Source organism: Streptopelia decaocto (genome assembly GCF_964273445.1).
Source record: "Streptopelia decaocto genome assembly, chromosome: 1".
NCBI lineage: Eukaryota > Metazoa > Chordata > Aves > Columbiformes > Columbidae > Streptopelia > Streptopelia decaocto.
In genome coordinates this window covers 1,405,001-1,423,527 of record NC_138663.1, presented here as the reverse complement: position 1 = coordinate 1,423,527, position 18,527 = coordinate 1,405,001, and the positions used below count along the sequence as shown (strand labels likewise).

Here is an 18,527-nt window from a genome sequence, read left to right as displayed (position 1 = left end):
GCCCCCCCCCTTATCCTGGTCACCCCCTCCCCACCGCGATGTCACCTCCATGTCACAGCCTCCCCACCCCCCCATCTGTCACCCCAGGGACCCCCCAGTCTAATGGGTGCTCCCTCAGCCCTGGGACATTTCACCCCCCTTCTGACCCCCCAAGCACCCATGGGTGACCCCAGCACCCCCAGATCCCCCCCCCAGCACCCATGGGTGCCCCCAATCCCCTTAGGTCCCCCCCCAGCACCCATGCATGACCCCAGAAACCCCCAAGCCCCCCAGCACCCATGGGTGACTCTAGAACCCTCCCCAAGCCCCCCAGCACCCATGGGTGCCCTGAATACCTTCAGGTCCCCCCCAGCACTCATGGGTGACCCCATAACCCCAGGTCCCCCCCCACCCACGGGTGACCCCAACATCCTCAGCCCCCCCAGCACCCATGGGTGCCCCAAATACCTTCAGGTCCCCCCCAGCACCCATGGGTGACCCCGTAACCCCAGGTCCCCCCCACCCACGGGTGACCCCAACATCCTCAGCCCCCCCAGCACCCATGGGTGACCCCATAACCCCAGGTCCCCCCCCACCCACGGGTGACCCCAACATCCTCAGCCCCTCCAGCACCCATGGGTGATCCCAGACCCCCCCAACCCCCACGGGTGCCCCACACCCCCTCTCCCCGCCCCCCACCTCGTGGGTGGGGGGGTGCCTGTGCCCCCGTGACCCGGTGTCCCCCCAGGGTCCCTTGGCCGTCGCCGTCACCTACGGGGGGGACCCCATTCCCCGCAGCCCCTTCCCGGTCACCGTGGCCCCCCCGCTGCAGCTGGGCAAGGTCAAGGTCACGGGGCTGAGCAGCAGTGAGTGGGGGGGTCACCTTTGGGTGGGGGGTGCGACATGGGGGGGGTGGCACCCTTGTGGGGTGGGGGGCACCTCGGGACCCCTATGGGCACCTTGGTTTTGGGGGGAACGCTTGGGTGGGGGGTGTGACATGCAGTGGGGGGTCACTTTGGTGGGGGGGTCACCCTTGGGTGTGGGGGGGTCACCTTTGGGTGGGGGGTGCCCCATAGGGTGGGGGGCACCCTTGTGGGGTGGGGGGCACCTTGGGACCCCTATGGGCACCTTGGTTTTGGGGGGAACGCTTGGGTGGGGGGTGTGACATGCAGTGGGGGGGTCACTTTGGTGGGGGGGTCACCCTTGGGTGTGGGGGGTGCCCCATAGGGTGGGGGACACCTTGGGGGGCCTGGGACCCCCATGGGCACCCTGCGGGGAGGGACCTTGGTTTGGGGGGGGCACCCTTGGGTGTGGGGCACCCAATGGGGTGAGGGGCACCCTGGTGGGGGGGGGTCACCCTGGTGGGGTCACCCAATGGGGTGAGGGGCACACTGGTGGGGGGGGGGTCACCCTGGTGGGGTCACCCAATGGGGTGAAGGGCACCCTGGTGGGGGGGGGGTCACCCTGGTGGGGTCACCCAGTGGGGTGGGGGGAACCCTGGGGAGCTTGGGACCCCCTTGGAGACCTTTTGGGGGACACACCTTGGTTTGGGGGGACACCCTTGGGTGTGTGGGGGTCACCTTTGGTTGTGGGCCACCCCATGGGGTGGGGGACACCCTGGGGGGACACCCCGTGTATTTTGGGGGTGCGGTCCCCCCCCGACCCCCCCGTGTCCCCCCCCACAGAGGCCGAGGTGGGGCAGGCGCAGGAGTTCGCGGTGGAGACGCAGGGGGCGGGGGGGCAGGGCAAGGTCGAGGTCAAGGTCACGGGCCCCGGGCGCCGCCCCACCCCCTGCAGGGTGGGCCCGGCCCCCCCCGGCGGCGCCCACCCCGTCAGCTTCACCCCCCCCGACGAGGGACCCTACAAGGTGGAGGTGACGTACGACGGGCACCCGGTCCCGGGGAGCCCCTTCCCCGTGGAGGCCGCGCTGCCCCCCGACCCCTCCAAGGTGAGACCCCCCTTGCACGCCCCTTGCACGCTCACCGTGCTCGTGTGAGCTCCTTGCACACTCATGCTGTTTGTGCATGCTGCCCTCAGCCTCTCCAAGGTGACACCCCCCTTGCACACTCACCGTGCTCGTGTGAGCCCCTTGCACGCTCACGCTGCTCGTGTGAGCTCCTTGCACGCTCATGCTGCTCATGTGAGCTCCTTGCACGCTCACGCTGCTCGTGCATACTGCCCTCAGCTTCTCCAAGGTGACACCCCCCCTTGCACGCCCCTTGCATGCTCACTGTGCTCGTCTGAGCCCCCTGCACGCTCACCGTGCTCGTCTGAGCCCCCTGCACGCTCACCGTGCTCGTGTGAGCCCCTTGCACACTCACCGTGCTCATGTGAGCTCCTTGCATGCTCATGCTGCTCGTGCACTCTGCCCTCAGCCTCTCCAAGGTGACACCCCCCTTGCACGCTCACTGTGCTCGTGTGAGCCCCTTCCACACTCACGCTGCTCGTGTGAGCTCCTTGCACACTCATGCTGCTTGTGCAGGCTGCCCTCAGCCTCTCCAAGGTGACACCCCTCCTTGCACACTCACACTGCCTGTGTGAGCTCCTTGCACGCTCATGCTGCTCGTGCATACTGCCCTCAGCTTCTCCAGGGTGACACCCCCCTTGCACGCTCATGCTGCTTGTGCGTGTGCATTGCACACTCACCGTGCTTGTGCACAGCCATTGCACACTCACACTGCTCATGCACGCTGCCCTCAGCCTCTCCAAGGTGACACCCCCCTTGCACGCTCACGCTGCTCGTGTGAGCTCCTTGCACACTCATGCTGCTCGTGCATGTGCATTGCACACTCACAGTGCTTGTGTGTGCCCCTTGCACGCTCACGCTGCTCGTGTGAGCTCCTTGCACACTCACACTGCTTGTGCATGCTGCCCTCAGCCTCTCCAAGGTGACAACCCCCTTGCACGCTCATGCTGCTTGTGCATGTGCATTGCACACTCACCGTGCTTGTGCGTGTGCCCCTTGAACACTCACACTGCTCATGTGAGCTCCTTGCACGCTCATGCTACTTGTGCATGCCCCCCTCAGCCGCTCCAAGGTGACACCCCCCTTGCACGCTCATGCTGCTTGTGCATTGTACATCTACCCCTGTCACCTGTGTCCATGTCCTCCCCATGTCCCCCCCGTCCCTGTCCCACCCGGTGACCCCCGTGTCCCCGCAGGTGGTGGCCATGGGCCCGGGGCTGCAGGGCGGCCGCGTGGGGGTCCCGGCGCCGTTCACCATCGACACGAAGGGCGCGGGGACAGGGGGCCTGGGGCTGACGGTGGAGGGTCCCTGCGAGGCCACCATCGAGTGCCAGGACAACGGCGACGGCTCGTGCGCCGTCACCTACCTGCCCACCGCCCCCGGCGACTACAACATCAACATCCTCTTCGCCGAGCGCCACATCCCCGGCTCCCCCTTCAAGGCCAAGGTCACCCCGGTGTTCGACCCCAGCAAGGTCACGGCCAGTGGGCCGGGGCTGGAGGGCGGCAAGGCCGGCGAGGTGGCCACCTTCATGGTGGACTGTTCCCAAGCCGGGGATGCCGAGCTGACCATCGAGATCATCTCGGAGGCCGGCGTGAAGGCGGAGGTGCTGATCCAGAACAACCGCGACGGCACCTACGCCATCACCTACACGCCGGCGTGCGCCGGGGCCTACACCATCACCATCAAGTATGGCGGCCACCCCGTCCCCAAGTGTCCCGTGCGTGTCACCGTGGACCCAGCTGTAGACACCAGTGGGGTCAAGGTCTACGGGAAAGGAGTGGAGCCAAGAGGTGAGAGCGGGGTGAATGTGGGGGGTTCTACCGGCCTGGGGCACTACCATGGGGGTCTTCTCCCCAAGGGGCATCTTGTCCCTGTGGGCATCTCCATGGGCTCCTCTTCCCCTTGGGCATCCTGTCCCCATGGCCACCTCCTCCCCATGAGCATCCCATCCCTATGGCCACCTCCTACCCATGGGCATCTTCTCCCCATGGACAGCACCATGGCCACCTCCTCCCCATGGCCACCCCATCCCCATGGACAGCACCATGGCCACCTCCTCCTCATGGCCACCTCCTCCCCTTGGGCATCCCATCCCCATGGCCACCTCCTCCCCATGGGCATCTTCTCCCTATGGACAGCACCATGGCCACCTCCTCCCCATGAGCATTGCATCCCCATGGCCACCTCCTCCCCATGAGCATCCCATCCCCATGGCCACCTCCTCCCCTTGGGCATCCCATCCCCATGGCCACCTCCTCCCCAGAGACACCACCATGGGCATCTCTTCCTCATGGCCACCTCTTCCTTGCATGGACAGCCCCATGGCTACCTCCTCCATATGGACAGTTCCTCCCCATGGCCACCACCATGGGCATCTTCTCTCCATGAGCATCTCATGGGCTTCTCCTCCCCATGAGCACCTTCTTCCCGTTAACACCACCATGGGCACCTTCTCCCCACGGGCACTCTCTCCCCATGGACACCACCATGGGCATCTCCTCCCCATGGGCATCCCATCCCTGTGGGCATCTCCATGGGCTTCTCCTCCCCACGGGCATCCCATCCCCATGGCCCCCTCCTCCCCATGAGCATCTCCATGGGGTTCTCCTCTGAATGGGCATCTCCTCCCCATTGGTGTCCCCATGGACATCTCCTTCCCATGAGCACCTCTCCCTTGCATGGACACCCCTATGGCCACCTTCTCCACATGGCCATCTTCTCCCCATGGGTGTCCCATCCCACGACCACCTTCTCCCCACGACCACCTTCTCCCCACAGCCACCTTCTTCCATGGCCACCTCCTCCTCATGGGCATCTCCTCCCCATGGACACCACCATGGGCCTCTTCTCCCTGTGGGCACCTCCATGGGCTTCTCCTCCCCATGGGCATCTCCTCCCTATTGGTGTCCCTATGGACATCTCCTTCCCATGAGCAACTCTCTCTTGCATGGACAACCCCATGGCCACCTCCTCCCCATGGCCACCTCCTCTCCATGGGTATCTCCTTCCCATGGACACCACCATGGACATCTTCTCCCCATGAGCATCTCCATGGGCATTCCATCCCCGTGGGCATCTCCATGGGCTTCTCCTGCCCATGGCCACCTCCTGCCCATGGTCACCCCATCGCTGGTCACCTCCTCCCTCGGGTACCCACTGGGTGGGTTTGGAGTGGGGTGGGAGGTCAGGGCCCCCATGGTGGGTGCTGAGGTCCTGCCCCACAGGGGTCCTGCGTGAGGTGGCCACCGACTTCACCGTGGACGCCCGGGCGCTCACCAAGACCGGGGGCCCCCACGTGGCCGCGCGTGTGGTCAACCCCTCGGGGGCCACCACCGACACCTACATCACCGACCACGGCGACGGCACCTACCGTGTGGAGTACACGCCATATGAGGATGGTGAGGGACCCCAACACCCCTCCGGGGACCCCAGAACTTCCCTGGGGACCCCGACACCCACCCATGGACCACAACACCCCCAGGGGACGTTGGAAACCCCCAGGGACTCCAGCACCCCCAGGGACACCATGTCTTGGGCAGATGTTCCTCGTCCCCCAGAGAGGGACACCCCAAAACACCTCCCAGTGGGGACCTCACTGATCACCAAGGCTGGGGCCCCCAAAACTCTTGAGACCCCCTCCCCCCCCAAAACCCATCCAGGGACTCCCAAAACCCACCAAGGAACCCCAAACCCCCCAAAAAGGGATCCTCAAAACCTCTGAGATCCTCCCCAAAACCCCAACCAGAAACCCTCAAACCCCTTGAGATCCCCCAAAACCCCACCCAGGGACCCCCAAAACCCCAACCAGAGACCCCCAAACCACTGACATCCCCCAAAACATCACCAAGGGACCCCCAAAACCCCTGAGACCCCAAACCCCATCAAGGGATCCCTAGACCTCCTGAGACCCCCTAAAAACCCTGATCAGGGACCCTCAAACCCCTCGAGATCCCCCCAAAACCCCAACCAGAGACCCCCAAGCCCCCTGAGATCCTCTAAAGCCCCAACCATGGACCCTTGAACCTTCTGAGATCCCTCAAGACCCACCCAAGGGATCCTCAAACCCCCTGAGATTCCCCCAAAACCACAACCAGGGACCCCAAAACCTCTTGAAATCCCCCAAAGCCAAACCAGGGACCCCCAAGCCCCCTGACATCCCCCAAAACCTCAACCAGGGACCCCCAAACCTCTTGAAATCCCCCAAAGCCCAACCAGAGACCCCCAAGCCCCCAAAACATCACCAGGGGACTCTTACCCCTCCTGAGACCCCCCCAAAACCCCAACCAGTGTCCCCAACCTCCCCCCAAACCCCAACCAGGGACCCCCAAGCCCCTGAGATCCCCCAAAACCTCAACCAGGGAACTCCAAACCCCTTGAGACTCCCCCAAAACACCACCAAGTAACCCCGAACCCCCTGAGATCCCCCTCAAGCCCAACCAGGAACCTTCAAACCCCTTAAGAACCCAAAAAGCCCAATCAAGGATCCCTGAACCCCATCAAGGGACCCTCATGCTCCTTGGGACCCCACCGAAAACCCCAACCAGGGACCCCCAACCAAACCCCTTGAGATCCCCCCCAAAACCCCAACCAGTGACCCCAGCCTCCCCCCAACCCCAACCAGGGACCCCCAACCAAACCCCTTGAGATCCCCCCCAAAACCCCAACCACTGACCCCAGCCTCCCCCAGCCCCAACCAGGGGCTCCTGAACCCCCTGAGATGTCCCCAAACCCCAACCAGGGACCCCAAAACCCCTTGAGATTCCCCCAGCGCCCCCTCCCAGGGAACCCCCAGCCCCCTGAGGCCGTGTCCCCGTGTCCCCAGGTGTGCACCGCGTGGAGGTGACCTACGCCGAGGTGGCCGTCCCCAAGAGCCCGTTCCGCGTGGCCGTGGCCGAGGGCTGTGACCCCACGCGTGTGCGGGCGCACGGACCCGGCCTGGAGGGCGGCCTGGTGGGCAAGGCCAACCGCTTCACCGTGGAGACCAGGTGGGGACCGCACGGCCACCAACGGCCACCAGTGACGCCAACTGACACCAACCGACACCTCCAGACCCCAGCCACCACCACCTCCCATCCATCGCCTCCATCCCCTGTCACCAATCACCTCCATCCCACGTCACCAACCACCATCTCCTCCCACCAGCCACCTCCATCCCGCGTCACCAACCACCTCCATCCTGCGTCACCAATCACCATCTCCTCCCATCAGCCACCTCCATCCCACGTCCCCAACCACCATCTCCTCCCATCCACCACCTCCATCCCGCATCACCAACCACCATCTCCTCCCATCAGCCACCTCCATCCCATGACACCAAACACCTCCATCCCACGTCACCAACCACCATCTCCTCCCACCAGCCACCTCCATCCCACGTCACCAACCACCTCCATCCCATGTCACCAATCACCATCTCCTCCCATCAGCCATCCCTCACAGTCCTTGTCTCCCATCCCATCCCACGTCACCAACCACCTCCATCCCATGTCACCAACCATCACCTCCTGACACCAACCACCTCCATCCCATGTCACCAACCACCATCTCTGTCCCTTGGCACTGTGGCCATCTCCTGCCACCGACCACCCCCATCCCATGTCACCAACCACCACCTCCATCACATGCTGTGGAGGTGCCTCCTCCATCCTCTTCTGTTGGCGGTGCCACCTCTGTCCTCCTTCCACCAAGGTGGCATCTGTGTCCCCCTGCCATGCGTGTGGCACCTTCCATCTCGTGCCACGCTCACATGGCATCTCCACCCCCTGACATCAAGGTGCCACCTTCACTTCCCTGCCACCGGCATGGTGACACCTCCATCTCCATCCCACGGAGGTGCCATCTCCATCCCTTTGCCATGGAGATGCCATCTCCAGCCCCCTACCACGGAGGTGGCATTTCCATCACCTTGTTGTGGAGGTGGCACCTTCATCTGCTCACCATGGAGGTGGCACCTCCATCTATCCCACCGCCATGGAGATGCCACCTCAACAGCGTCCCTGATTGGTCCTGTGTCCCCCAGGGGTGCAGGCACCGGGGGACTGGGCCTGGCCATTGAGGGCCCCTCGGAGGCCAAGATGTCATGCAAGGACAACAAGGACGGGAGCTGCACGGTGGAGTACATCCCCTTCACCGCCGGGGACTATGACGTCAACATCACCTTCGGGGGGCACCCCATCCCTGGTATGGGGAGACAAGGAGGGGGCTGGAGGGGACCAGGGGGACAAGGGGGGTGTGAGACCCACCAGGGTGGTTGGGGTTGGAGGTGGATTCCTGGGTGCCGGTGGTTGGAGGAGGGTGGTGGTGACCCTATGGCTGTGGTGGCCCCATGCCCATGTTGACCCCATGTTGATCCCATGGACAGGTTGACCCCATGGCTGCACTGTCCTTGTGTCCACATTGACCCCATGGACACACTGACCCCATGGCCACAATGTCTCTATGTCCATGTTGACCCCATGACCATGTTGACCCCATGGACATGCTGTCCCCATGCCCACGTTGACCTTGTCCCCATGCTGACATTGCCCCCATGCCTATGTTGACCCCATGTCTACATTGCCCCCATGCTGACATTGACCCCATGACCACGTTGACCCCACAGCCACACTGATGCCATGTCCATGTTGACCGCATGGCCATAATGTCCCTATATCCATGTTGACCCCATATCTATGTTCACCCCATGCTGATGTTGACTCCATGACCATATTGATCCCATGGCCACATTGACCCCATGTCCATGCTGACCCCATGGCTTTGATGTCCCCATACCCACGATGAGCCCATGGCCTTAATGTCCCCATACTCATGTTGACTGCATGTCCATGTTCACCTCATGGACATGTTCATCCAATGCCCACCTTGTCCCTATGTCCATGATGGCCATGTTGACTCCCTGGCCACATTGATGCCATCTCCATTCTGACCCCATGGCCATGATGACCTCATGGCCACATCGATGCCATTTCCTGCTGACCCCATGGCCATGTTGACTCCCTGGCCACATTGATGCCATCTCCACGCTGACCCCATGGCCATGATGACCCCATGGCCACAACGATGCCGTCTCCATGCTGACCCCATAACCATGTTGACCCCAGTTCCTTGATGTCCCCAAACCCATGTTGACCGCATGTCCACGTTGACCTGATGGACATGTTCATCCAATGCCCACCTTGTCCCTATGTCCATGATGACCATGTTGGCCCCCTGGCCACATCGATGCCATCTCCATGCTGACCCCATGGCCATGATGACCCTGGTTTCTTGACGTCCCCATACTCATGTTGACCGCATGTCCACATTGACCTCATGGACACATTCATCCAATGCCCACCTTGTCCCTATGTCCATGATGACCATGTTGACCCCCTGGCCACATTGATGCCATCTCCACCCTGACCCCATGGCCATGCTGACCCCCTGGCCACATTGATGCCATCTCCATGCTGACCCCATGGCCATGATGACCCCATGGCCACATTGATGCCATCTCCACGCTGACCCCATGGCCATGATGACCCCATGGCCACATCGATGCCATCTTCTGCTGACCCCATGGCCATGCTGACCCCATGGCCACATCGATGCCATCTCCACGCTGACCCCATGGCCATGATGACCCCCTGGCCACATTGATGCCATCTCCTGCTGACCCCATGGCCACGATGTCCCCACATCCATGCTGACCCCCTGTCCACGCTGCCCTTGCCCCCGCAGGGAGCCCGTTCCGGGTGCCGGTGAAGGACATGGTGGACCCCAGCAAGGTGAAGTGCTCGGGGCCAGGACTGGGCCCCAGCGTGCGGGCGCGGGTGGCCCAGACCTTCACGGTGGACTGCAGTGGGGCAGGGCTGGCGCCCCTGGAGGTGACGCTGCTGGGACCCTCCGGTACGCGGGGATGTGCGCTGGGGAAGGGTCTCCTGGGGGGGGTCCTGCTCCATGGGTGCTCTGTCCATGTGGTGTCCTGTCCCATGGGGTGTTCTCCATGGGATGTTCTGCTCCACTGGGTGTCCTCCTCTAGGAGGTGCTCTGCTCCATGGGGTGTCCTGCTCCATGGGGTGTCCTGTCCCATGGAATGTCCCCCATGGGGTGTCCTCCTCCATGGGATGTTCTGCTCCATGGGATGTTCTGCTCCATGGTGTGTCCCCCTCCATATGGTGTCCTGTGCCATAGATGTCCCCCTCCATGGGATGTTCTGCTCCGTGGATGCTTTGCTCCATGGGGTGTTCTGCTCCACAGGGTGCCCCGTCCATGGGATGTTCTGCTCCATAGGGTGTCCTCCTCTATGGGGTGTCCTGTCCCATAGGGCACTCCATCCATGGGGTGCACTGTCTCCATTCAGGGGGTGTCTCCCTCCATGGGGTGTCCTCCATGTGGTGTTCTACTCTGTAGGGTGTCCTGTCCCACAGATGTCCTCCTCCATGTGGTGTTCTGCTCCATGGGATGTCCTCCTCCATGGGGTGTCCTCCTCCATGGGGTGCTCTGCTCCATGGGGTGTCCTCCTCCACAGGGTGCTCTGCTCCATGGGATGTTCTGCTCCATGGGGTGTCCTCCTCCATGGGGTGCCCTGTCCCTCTCCATGGGGTGTTCTCCTCCATGGGCTTCCCTGTCCTACAAGTGTGTCCTGTCCCATGGGGTGCCATGTCCCATGGATGTCCCCCTCCATGAGGTCTCCTCCTCCATGGGGTGTCCTGTCCTCCTCTATGGGGTGTCCTGCTCCATGGGATGTCCCTGCTCCATAGGGTGTCCTCTTCCATGGGGTGTCCTGTCCCATAGGGTGGCCCATCCATGGGGTGCCATGTCCCCTTTCATGGGGTGTCCTCCTCCTTAGGATGTCCTGTCCCATAGGGTGTCCTGTCCTATGAGATGTCCCCCTCAATGGGGTGTTGTGTCCCATGGAGGTGTCCTCTTCCATGTGTTCTTTGCTCCATGGGGTGTCCTGACCCCCACCATGGAGTGTCCTCCTCCATAGGGAGTCCCATCCATGGGGTGTCCTTCTTCATGGGGTGCTCTGTCCCATGGGGTGTCCTGCCCCATGGCTTGTCCTGCCCCATGGATTGTCCCGCTCCAAGAGGTTCCCTGTCCCATGAGCTCCTCCATGACGTGCTCCAACCCATGGGGTTGCCTTGCTCAGGGCTGTCCTGCCCCATGGATCACATACTCCATGGGGTGTCCTGCCCGTAGGGTGTCCTGTGCCCCATGGAACCTCTAATCCATAGGATGCCCTGCCCCATAGATGTCCTCTCTGTAGGGCATCCAATCCCATGGATAACCTACCCCATAGGGTGACCTGCCCCATGGATGTCCTGCCCCATGGATCCCCTGTCCATAGGGTGTCCAACCCCATGGATGTCCTGCCCCATAGGGTGACCTACCCCATAGATCCCCTGTCCATAGGGTGTCCAACCTCATGGATTCTCTACTCTGTAGGGTGTCCTACCCCATAGATCCCCTACTTCATAGGGTGCCCTGTCCCACAGGATGTCCTGCCCCATGGATCCTCTACTCCATGGTTGTCCATGGAGATGAACAACCTGCCCCATAGGGTGTCCTGCCCCATAGGGTGTCCTGCCCCACAGGCTGTTGTCCCCGCCGTGTCCCCAGCCCCACGTGTCCCCTCTCCCCCAGGTCTGGCCGAGCCGGTTGACGTCCGTGACAACGGGGACGGGACCCACAAGGTCACCTACACCCCGGCCACCGATGGGCCCTACACCATCAATGTCAAGTTCGCTGACCAGGAGGTGCCGCGCAGGTGATGACCCCCCCGGGGACAACACGGGGGTCCTGTCACCTCGGGTGACCTCCCTGACCCCATGTGACCTCCCTGACCCCATGTGACCCCCCATCCTGTGTGACCCCCCTGCCCCCATATGACCTCCCTGACCCCATGTAACCCCGTGTGAGCCCCCTGACCCCACGTGTCCCTCACTGACCCCGTGTGACCCCCCTGACCCCATGTGACCCCCCATCCCATGTGACCCCCAATGACCCCATGTGTCCCCACCAACCCTGTATGACCCCCCTGGCCCCCGTGACCCCGCCGACCCTCTGTGACCCCCCTGACCCCACATGACCTCCCTGACCCCACGTAACCCCGTGTGAGCCCCCTGGCCCCACGTGTCCCTCACCGACCCTGTGTGACCCCACTGACCCCATGTAACCTCCCTGACCCCATGTGACCCCCCTGACCCCGTGTGACCCCCGTGACGCCGTGTCCCCGCAGCCCGTTCAAGGTCAAGGCGCTGCCGTCGCACGACGCCAGCAAGGTGCGCGCCAGCGGGCCGGGGGTGGCGGGCGCGGGCATCCCGGCCAGCCTGCCCGTGGAGTTCACCATCGACGCGCGCGACGCCGGCCAGGGGCTGCTCACCGTCCAGATCCTGGTCTGTGGGGCCGGGGGGCGGCCGGGGGGGCCGGGGGCGGCTGGGGGGCTGTGAATATGCTGAGCCACATGTGTTGCTCTGCCACCCAAATAATGGGGCGCTGAGCGCCATAGAGTGTCCTGCCCCCCAAGTAATGGGGTGCTGAGTCCCCATGTGCTCTGTCTCCCCACCATGGGGTCCTGAGCCCCATAGACAGTGTTTGCACCCGTGTAATGGGGCGCTGAGCCCCATATATTGTCCTGCCCCCCAAGTAATGGGGTGCTGAGTCCTCATGTGCTCTGTCTCCCCACCATGGGGTGCTGAGCCCCATAGACAGTGTTCACACCCATGTAATGGGGCGCTGAGCCCCATATATTGTCCTGCCCCCCAAGTAATGGGGTGCTGACCCCACATGTGCTCTGTGCCCCACCATGGGGTGCTGAGCCCCATATATTGTCGTGCCCCCCAAGCAATGGGACGCTGACCCCCCCATGTGCTCTGTCTCCCCACCATCGGGTCCTGAGCCCCATAGACAGTGTTGGCACCCACGTAATGGGGCGCTGAGCCCCATATATTATCCTGTCCCCCAAGTAATGGGGCGCTGAGCCCCATATATTGTCCTGCCCCCCAAGTAATGGGGTGCTGAGCCCCATATATTGCCCTGACCCCCAGGTAATGGGCTGCTGAGTCCCATAGACAGTCTTGACACCCATTTAATGGGGTGCTGAGCCCCAAGTAATGGGGTGCTGAGTGCCATATATTATCCTGCCCCCCAAGCAATGGGCTGCTGACCCCCATACATTGTACTGCCCCCAAGTAATGGGGCACTGGCCCCACATGTGCTCTGTGCCCCACCATGGGGTGCTGAGCCCCATATATTGTCCTGCCCCCCATGTAATGGGGTGCTGAGTCCCATAGACAGCCTTGACATCCATTTAATGGGGCACTGAGCCCCATATATTGTCCTGCCCCCAAGTAATGGGGTGCTGAGTCCTCATGTGCTCTGTCTCCCCACAATGGGGTCCTGAGCCCCATAGACAGTGTTCGCACCCAAGTAATTGGATGCTGAGTCACATATATTGCCCTGACCCCCAAGTAGTGGGGTGCTGAGCCCCATATATTGTCCTGCCCCCAAATAATGGGGCACTGGCCCCACATGTGCTCTGTGCCCCACCATGGGGTGCTGAGCCCCATATATTGTCGTGCCCCCCAAGTAATGGGGTGCTGAGTTCCCATGTGCTCTGTCTCCGCACCATGGGGTCCTGAGCCCCATAGACAGTGTTCACACCCATGTAATGGAGTGCTGAGCCCCATATATTGCCCTGACCCCCAGGTAATGGGGTGCTGAGTCCCATAGACAGTCTTGGCACCCACGTAATGGGGCACTGAGCCCCATGTGTTGCCCTGTCCCCCAAGTAATGGGGCGCTGAGCCCCATAGAGTCCCCATGCCCCACGCACCATGTCCCTGAGCCCGTGTCTGTGCCCCCCAGGACCCCGAGGGCCAGCCCACCAAGGCGGCGATCCGGGACAACGGGGACGGCACGTACGCCGTGACCTACGTGCCGGCGCTGCCCGGGCGCTACACCATCACCGTCAAGTATGGCGGCGACGAGATCCCCGCGTCCCCGTTCCGCGCCACCGCCGTGCCCGCCGGCGACGCCAGCAAGTGCCTGGTCACAGGTGGGGCTGCCCCACACCCACCCACAGCATCCTCCCTGCCCCACACTGACCCACAGCCCGACCCACAGCGTCCTCCCTGCCCCACACCGACCCACAGCCTGACCCACAGCCCGACCCACAGCAACCTCCCCGCTCCACACCGACCCACAGCCCGACCCACAGCCCGACCCACAGCCTGACCCACAGCATCCTCCCTGCCCCACACCGACCCACAGCCTGACCCACAGCCCGACCCACAGCCCGACCCACAGAGTCCTCCCTGCCCCACACCGACCCACAGCCTGACCCACAGCCCGACCCACAGCAACCTCCCCGCTCCACACCGACCCACAGCCCGACCCACAGCGTCCTCCCTGCCCCACACTGACCCACAGCCTGATCCACGGCATCCTCTCATTGCCCCACAGCCTGACCTCCACTGACCCATAGCATCCTCTTGCCCCACTCTGACCCACAGCATCCTCCCCTGCCCTAGAGCATCTCCCCTGCCCCATGCTGCCCCACAGCATCCTCCCTTGCTCCACAGCATCCCTGTCCTGCCCCACAGCATCCCCCCTGCCCCACACTGCCCCACAGCATCCCCCCTGCCCCACACTGCCCCACAGCATCCTCTCCTTCCCCACCACCTCATCCCCTGCCCCACAGCATCACGCTGCCCCACAGAGTCCTCCCCTACCCCACATCACCTCCCTCCCCACAACCACCCTCCACATCCCCCATCTGACCCCCTGTCCCATCTCTTCCAGTGTCCATCGGAGGCCACGGGCCGGGTAAGTGACACCGGGGGGACGCCGCAGTGACACCGGCAGGGCTGGTGGGTCCCCATAACCACGTGTGTGTGTCCCCCCAACAAGGCGCCTGCCTGGGCCCCACCATCCAGATCGGGGAGCAGACGGTGATCACGGTGGACGCCAAGGCGGCCGGGCAGGGCAAGGTCACCTGCAAGGTGTCCACCCCCGACGGCGCGGAGCTGGACGTGGACGTGGTGGAGAACCACGACGGCACCTTCGACATCTACTACACGGCGCCCGAGCCCGGGAAATACGTCATCACCATCCGCTTCGGCGGGGAGCACGTGCCCAACAGCCCCTTCCACGTCATGGTGGGTGCGGGGGTGCGAGGGGGAGGGGGTTGGGAGATTGTGGTGGGCGCCATGGGGTTGGGGCCATGGTGGACATCATACGGTTGGGAGAACATGGTGGGCGCCATGGGGCTGATTTGGGATCAAGGTGGAAGCCATGGTGTGAGAGACCATGGTGGACATCATGGGGTTGGGGCCATGGTGAACACCATATGGTTGGGAGAACATGGTGGGCACCATGGGATTGGGGCAATGGTGGACATCATATGGTTGGGAGAACATGGTGGGCACCATGGGGCTCAGTTGGGGTCAAGGTGGACACCATGGTGTTGGGAGACCATAATGGGCATAATGGGGTAGTGAGGCCATGGTGGGCACCATGGGGCTGAGTTGGGGTCAAGGTGGACACCATGGTGTTGGGAGACCATGGTGGGCACCATGGGATTGGGGCCATGGTGGACATCATATGGTTGGGAGACCATGGTGGGCACCATGGGGCTGAGTTGCGGTCAAGGTGGACACCATGGAGTTAGGACATCAAGATGGACCAAGAGGTCCATGGTGGACACTGTGGAGCTGAGCTGGGGCTGGGGTGGACACTATGGAGTTGGGATGTTGTGGTGGGCATCATGGCGCAGAAGGTTGGGGCCATGGTGAACATTATGAGGTTTGGAGACTGTGGTTGTCACCATGGGGCTGAGTTGGGGTCAGGACAGACACCATGTGGTTGGGAGACCATGGTGGGCATTGTGGCATGGGGAGACCATGATGGACACCATGGGGTTGGACCATGGTGGATGCCATGGGGCTGGGAGACTGTGATGGGCATCATGGAGTTGGGGCTATGGTGGACATTGTGGAGTTGGGAAACCATGGTGGTAATCATGAGGCTGGGAGATCTTGGTGGACCAGCCATCAGAGACATGGGGCCATGATGGTCACCATGGGGCTGAGCTGGTGCTGTGGTGGACACCATGGGATTGGGAGGCTGTGATGGTCACCATGGGGCTGAGCTGGTGCTATGGTGGACACCATGGGATTGGGAGGCTGTGATGGTCACCATGGGGCTGAGCTGGTGCTATGGTAAACACCATTGGGTTGGGAGGCTGTGATGGTCACCGTGGGGCCATGATGGTCACCATGTGGCTGGAAGACCATGATTGTTACCATGTGGCTGAGCTGGGGCCATGGTGGTCACCACGGGGCTGAGTTGGGGCTATGGTGGACACCATGGGGTTGGGAGGCTGGGGTGGTCACCATGGGCTTAGACGACCATGATGGTCACCATGTGGCTGGAAGACCATGATGGTCACCATGGGGCTGAGCTGGGGCCATGGTGGTCACCACGGGGCTGGGAGCCCACCACAAGGTGCTGAGGTCCTTACACCCCCTCCTGCCCCACATCCTCAGGCCACCGAGGAGCCGCCGGCCACCGCTGAGAACCTGCGGCCCTTCAACCTGGTCATCCCCTTCACCGTGCAGAAGGGCGAGATCACAGGTAGCGGGTGGGGACCTGGTTGGGAGGGGACATGGGCCACCCCGTGGGGCGCTGTGGGGTGAGGACAGGCCCCAGTGACGTGGTGGCCCCAGGGGAGGTCCGGATGCCCTCGGGGAAGACAGCGCGACCCAACATCACGGACAACAAGGACGGGACGGTGACAGTGCGGTACGCACCCACCGAGAAGGGGCTGCATGAGATGGACATCCGCTACGATGGCAACCACATCCCCGGTGAGGCCACTGGGGGGCACTGGGGGGCACTGGGAGGGGGTTGAGTAAGGCTGATGCCACCTCGCCCTGGTTGGGCACCCATGGGTTGTGTAGATCCATGGTGGAGGTGGTGGTCAGGGATGGAGGAGGTGGTGCCCATGGGTTTGTCATGGTGGCCACGGGCTGGTTGTGGTGGCCATGGGCTAAAGATGGTGGCCAGGGATGGAGGAGGTGGGCATAGGCTGGTGAAGGTGGTTGCCATGGGTTTGTCATGGTGGCCATGTGTTTGTCATGGTGGCCATGGCCTGGTGGAGGTGACCATGGCCTGGTGGAGGTGGCCATAGGCTGGAGGTTGTGGCCATGGGCTTGTCATGGTGGTCATGGGCCGGTGGACATGGCTGACGGTGGCGTGGGGTGTCCCCATGGGGTCCTTGACCGTTGTCCCCACCCTGTGTCCCCAGGGAGTCCCCTCCAGTTCTACGTTGATGCCATCAACCCACGGCACGTCAGCGCCTACGGGCCAGGACTGAGCCACGGGATGGTCAACAAGCCCTGCACCTTCACCATTGTCACCAAGGACGCCGGAGAGGGTGAGTTGGTGGCCACTAGTGTCACCAAGGGGGTCTGGGACAGTCTTGGAGACCTCCAAAGCCACCAGGAGGGGCCAGGAGAGTGTTGGAGACCCCCAAAGCCACCAGGAGGGTCTAGGAGGGTCTTGGAGACCTCCAAAGCCACCAGCAGTGGTTGGAGAGGAACTGGAGACCCCCAGTATCTCCTGACACACACCCTGTGCCCCCCAGGTGGCCTCTCGTTGGCAGTGGAAGGTCCCTCCAAGGCAGAGATCACCTGCCAGGACAACAAGGATGGAACCTGCACCGTGTCCTACCTGCCCACCGCCCCCGGGGACTACAACATCATCGTCCGCTTTGATGACAAACACATCCCGGGCAGCCCTTTCACCGCCAAGATTACCGGTGAGATGGGACCTCCAGCGTCTCAGGGATCCCACCACAGTCATGGGGACGCCTGTGTGGCCATGGGGACACTTGCATGGTCATGGGGACACCTACATGGCCATGGGGACTCCTGTGTCATCATGGCCATGAGGACCTCTCTGTGGTCATGGCTGTGGGACCCCTACATGGTCAATCCTGGCCATGGGGACACCTACATGGCTATGGGGACACTTGTGTGGTCATGGGGACACTTGCATGGTCATGGGGACACCTACATGGCCACGGGGACTCCTGTGTCATCATGGCCATGAGGACCTCTCTGTGGTCATGGCTGTGGGACCCCTACATGGTCAGTCCTGGCCATGGGGACACCTCCATGGCTATGGGGACACTTGTGTGGTCATGGGGACAACTTACATGGCCATGGGGACATCTTTGTGGCCACGGGGACCCCTGCATGACTATGGGGACAGCTGTGTGGCCATGGGGACAGCTGTGTGGCCATGGGGATACCTGTGTGGTCATGGCTGTGGGAGCCCTGCATGCTCATGCATGGCCATGGGGACACTTGCATGGCCATGGGGACACCTACATGGCCATGGGGACACCTACATGGCCATGGGGACACCTACATAGTCATGGGGACCCCTGCATGGTCATGGGGACACCTGTGTTGTCATAGCCATGGGGACACCTGCATGGCCACCAGGAACCCATCACACAGCCATGATGTCCCTGTCCCTGCCCATCTCTGGCCACCAGGACCCTGTCACATGGTCAAGGGGACCTTTT

The 18,527-nt window shown here is 62.8% G+C and overlaps 1 protein-coding gene across 1 annotated transcript in view; it reads left to right on the top strand.

Annotated features, from left to right (window-relative positions):
* Window positions 1-18,527, top strand: part of FLNC (filamin C) — a 69,491-nt gene that overhangs the window by 29,882 nt on the left and 21,082 nt on the right. Inside the window, exons 19-34 of the mRNA XM_082057927.1 lie at window positions 728-845; window positions 1,665-1,927; window positions 3,142-3,739; window positions 5,174-5,347; window positions 6,772-6,934; window positions 7,969-8,129; window positions 9,669-9,836; window positions 11,577-11,700; window positions 12,172-12,328; window positions 13,799-13,988; window positions 14,735-14,758; window positions 14,843-15,090; window positions 16,480-16,567; window positions 16,660-16,800; window positions 17,241-17,369; window positions 17,580-17,753. Of these exons, the coding sequence (XP_081914053.1) occupies window positions 728-845; window positions 1,665-1,927; window positions 3,142-3,739; window positions 5,174-5,347; window positions 6,772-6,934; window positions 7,969-8,129; window positions 9,669-9,836; window positions 11,577-11,700; window positions 12,172-12,328; window positions 13,799-13,988; window positions 14,735-14,758; window positions 14,843-15,090; window positions 16,480-16,567; window positions 16,660-16,800; window positions 17,241-17,369; window positions 17,580-17,753 (2,920 nt within the window). The remainder of the gene's footprint in view (window positions 1-727; window positions 846-1,664; window positions 1,928-3,141; window positions 3,740-5,173; window positions 5,348-6,771; window positions 6,935-7,968; window positions 8,130-9,668; window positions 9,837-11,576; window positions 11,701-12,171; window positions 12,329-13,798; window positions 13,989-14,734; window positions 14,759-14,842; window positions 15,091-16,479; window positions 16,568-16,659; window positions 16,801-17,240; window positions 17,370-17,579; window positions 17,754-18,527) is intronic.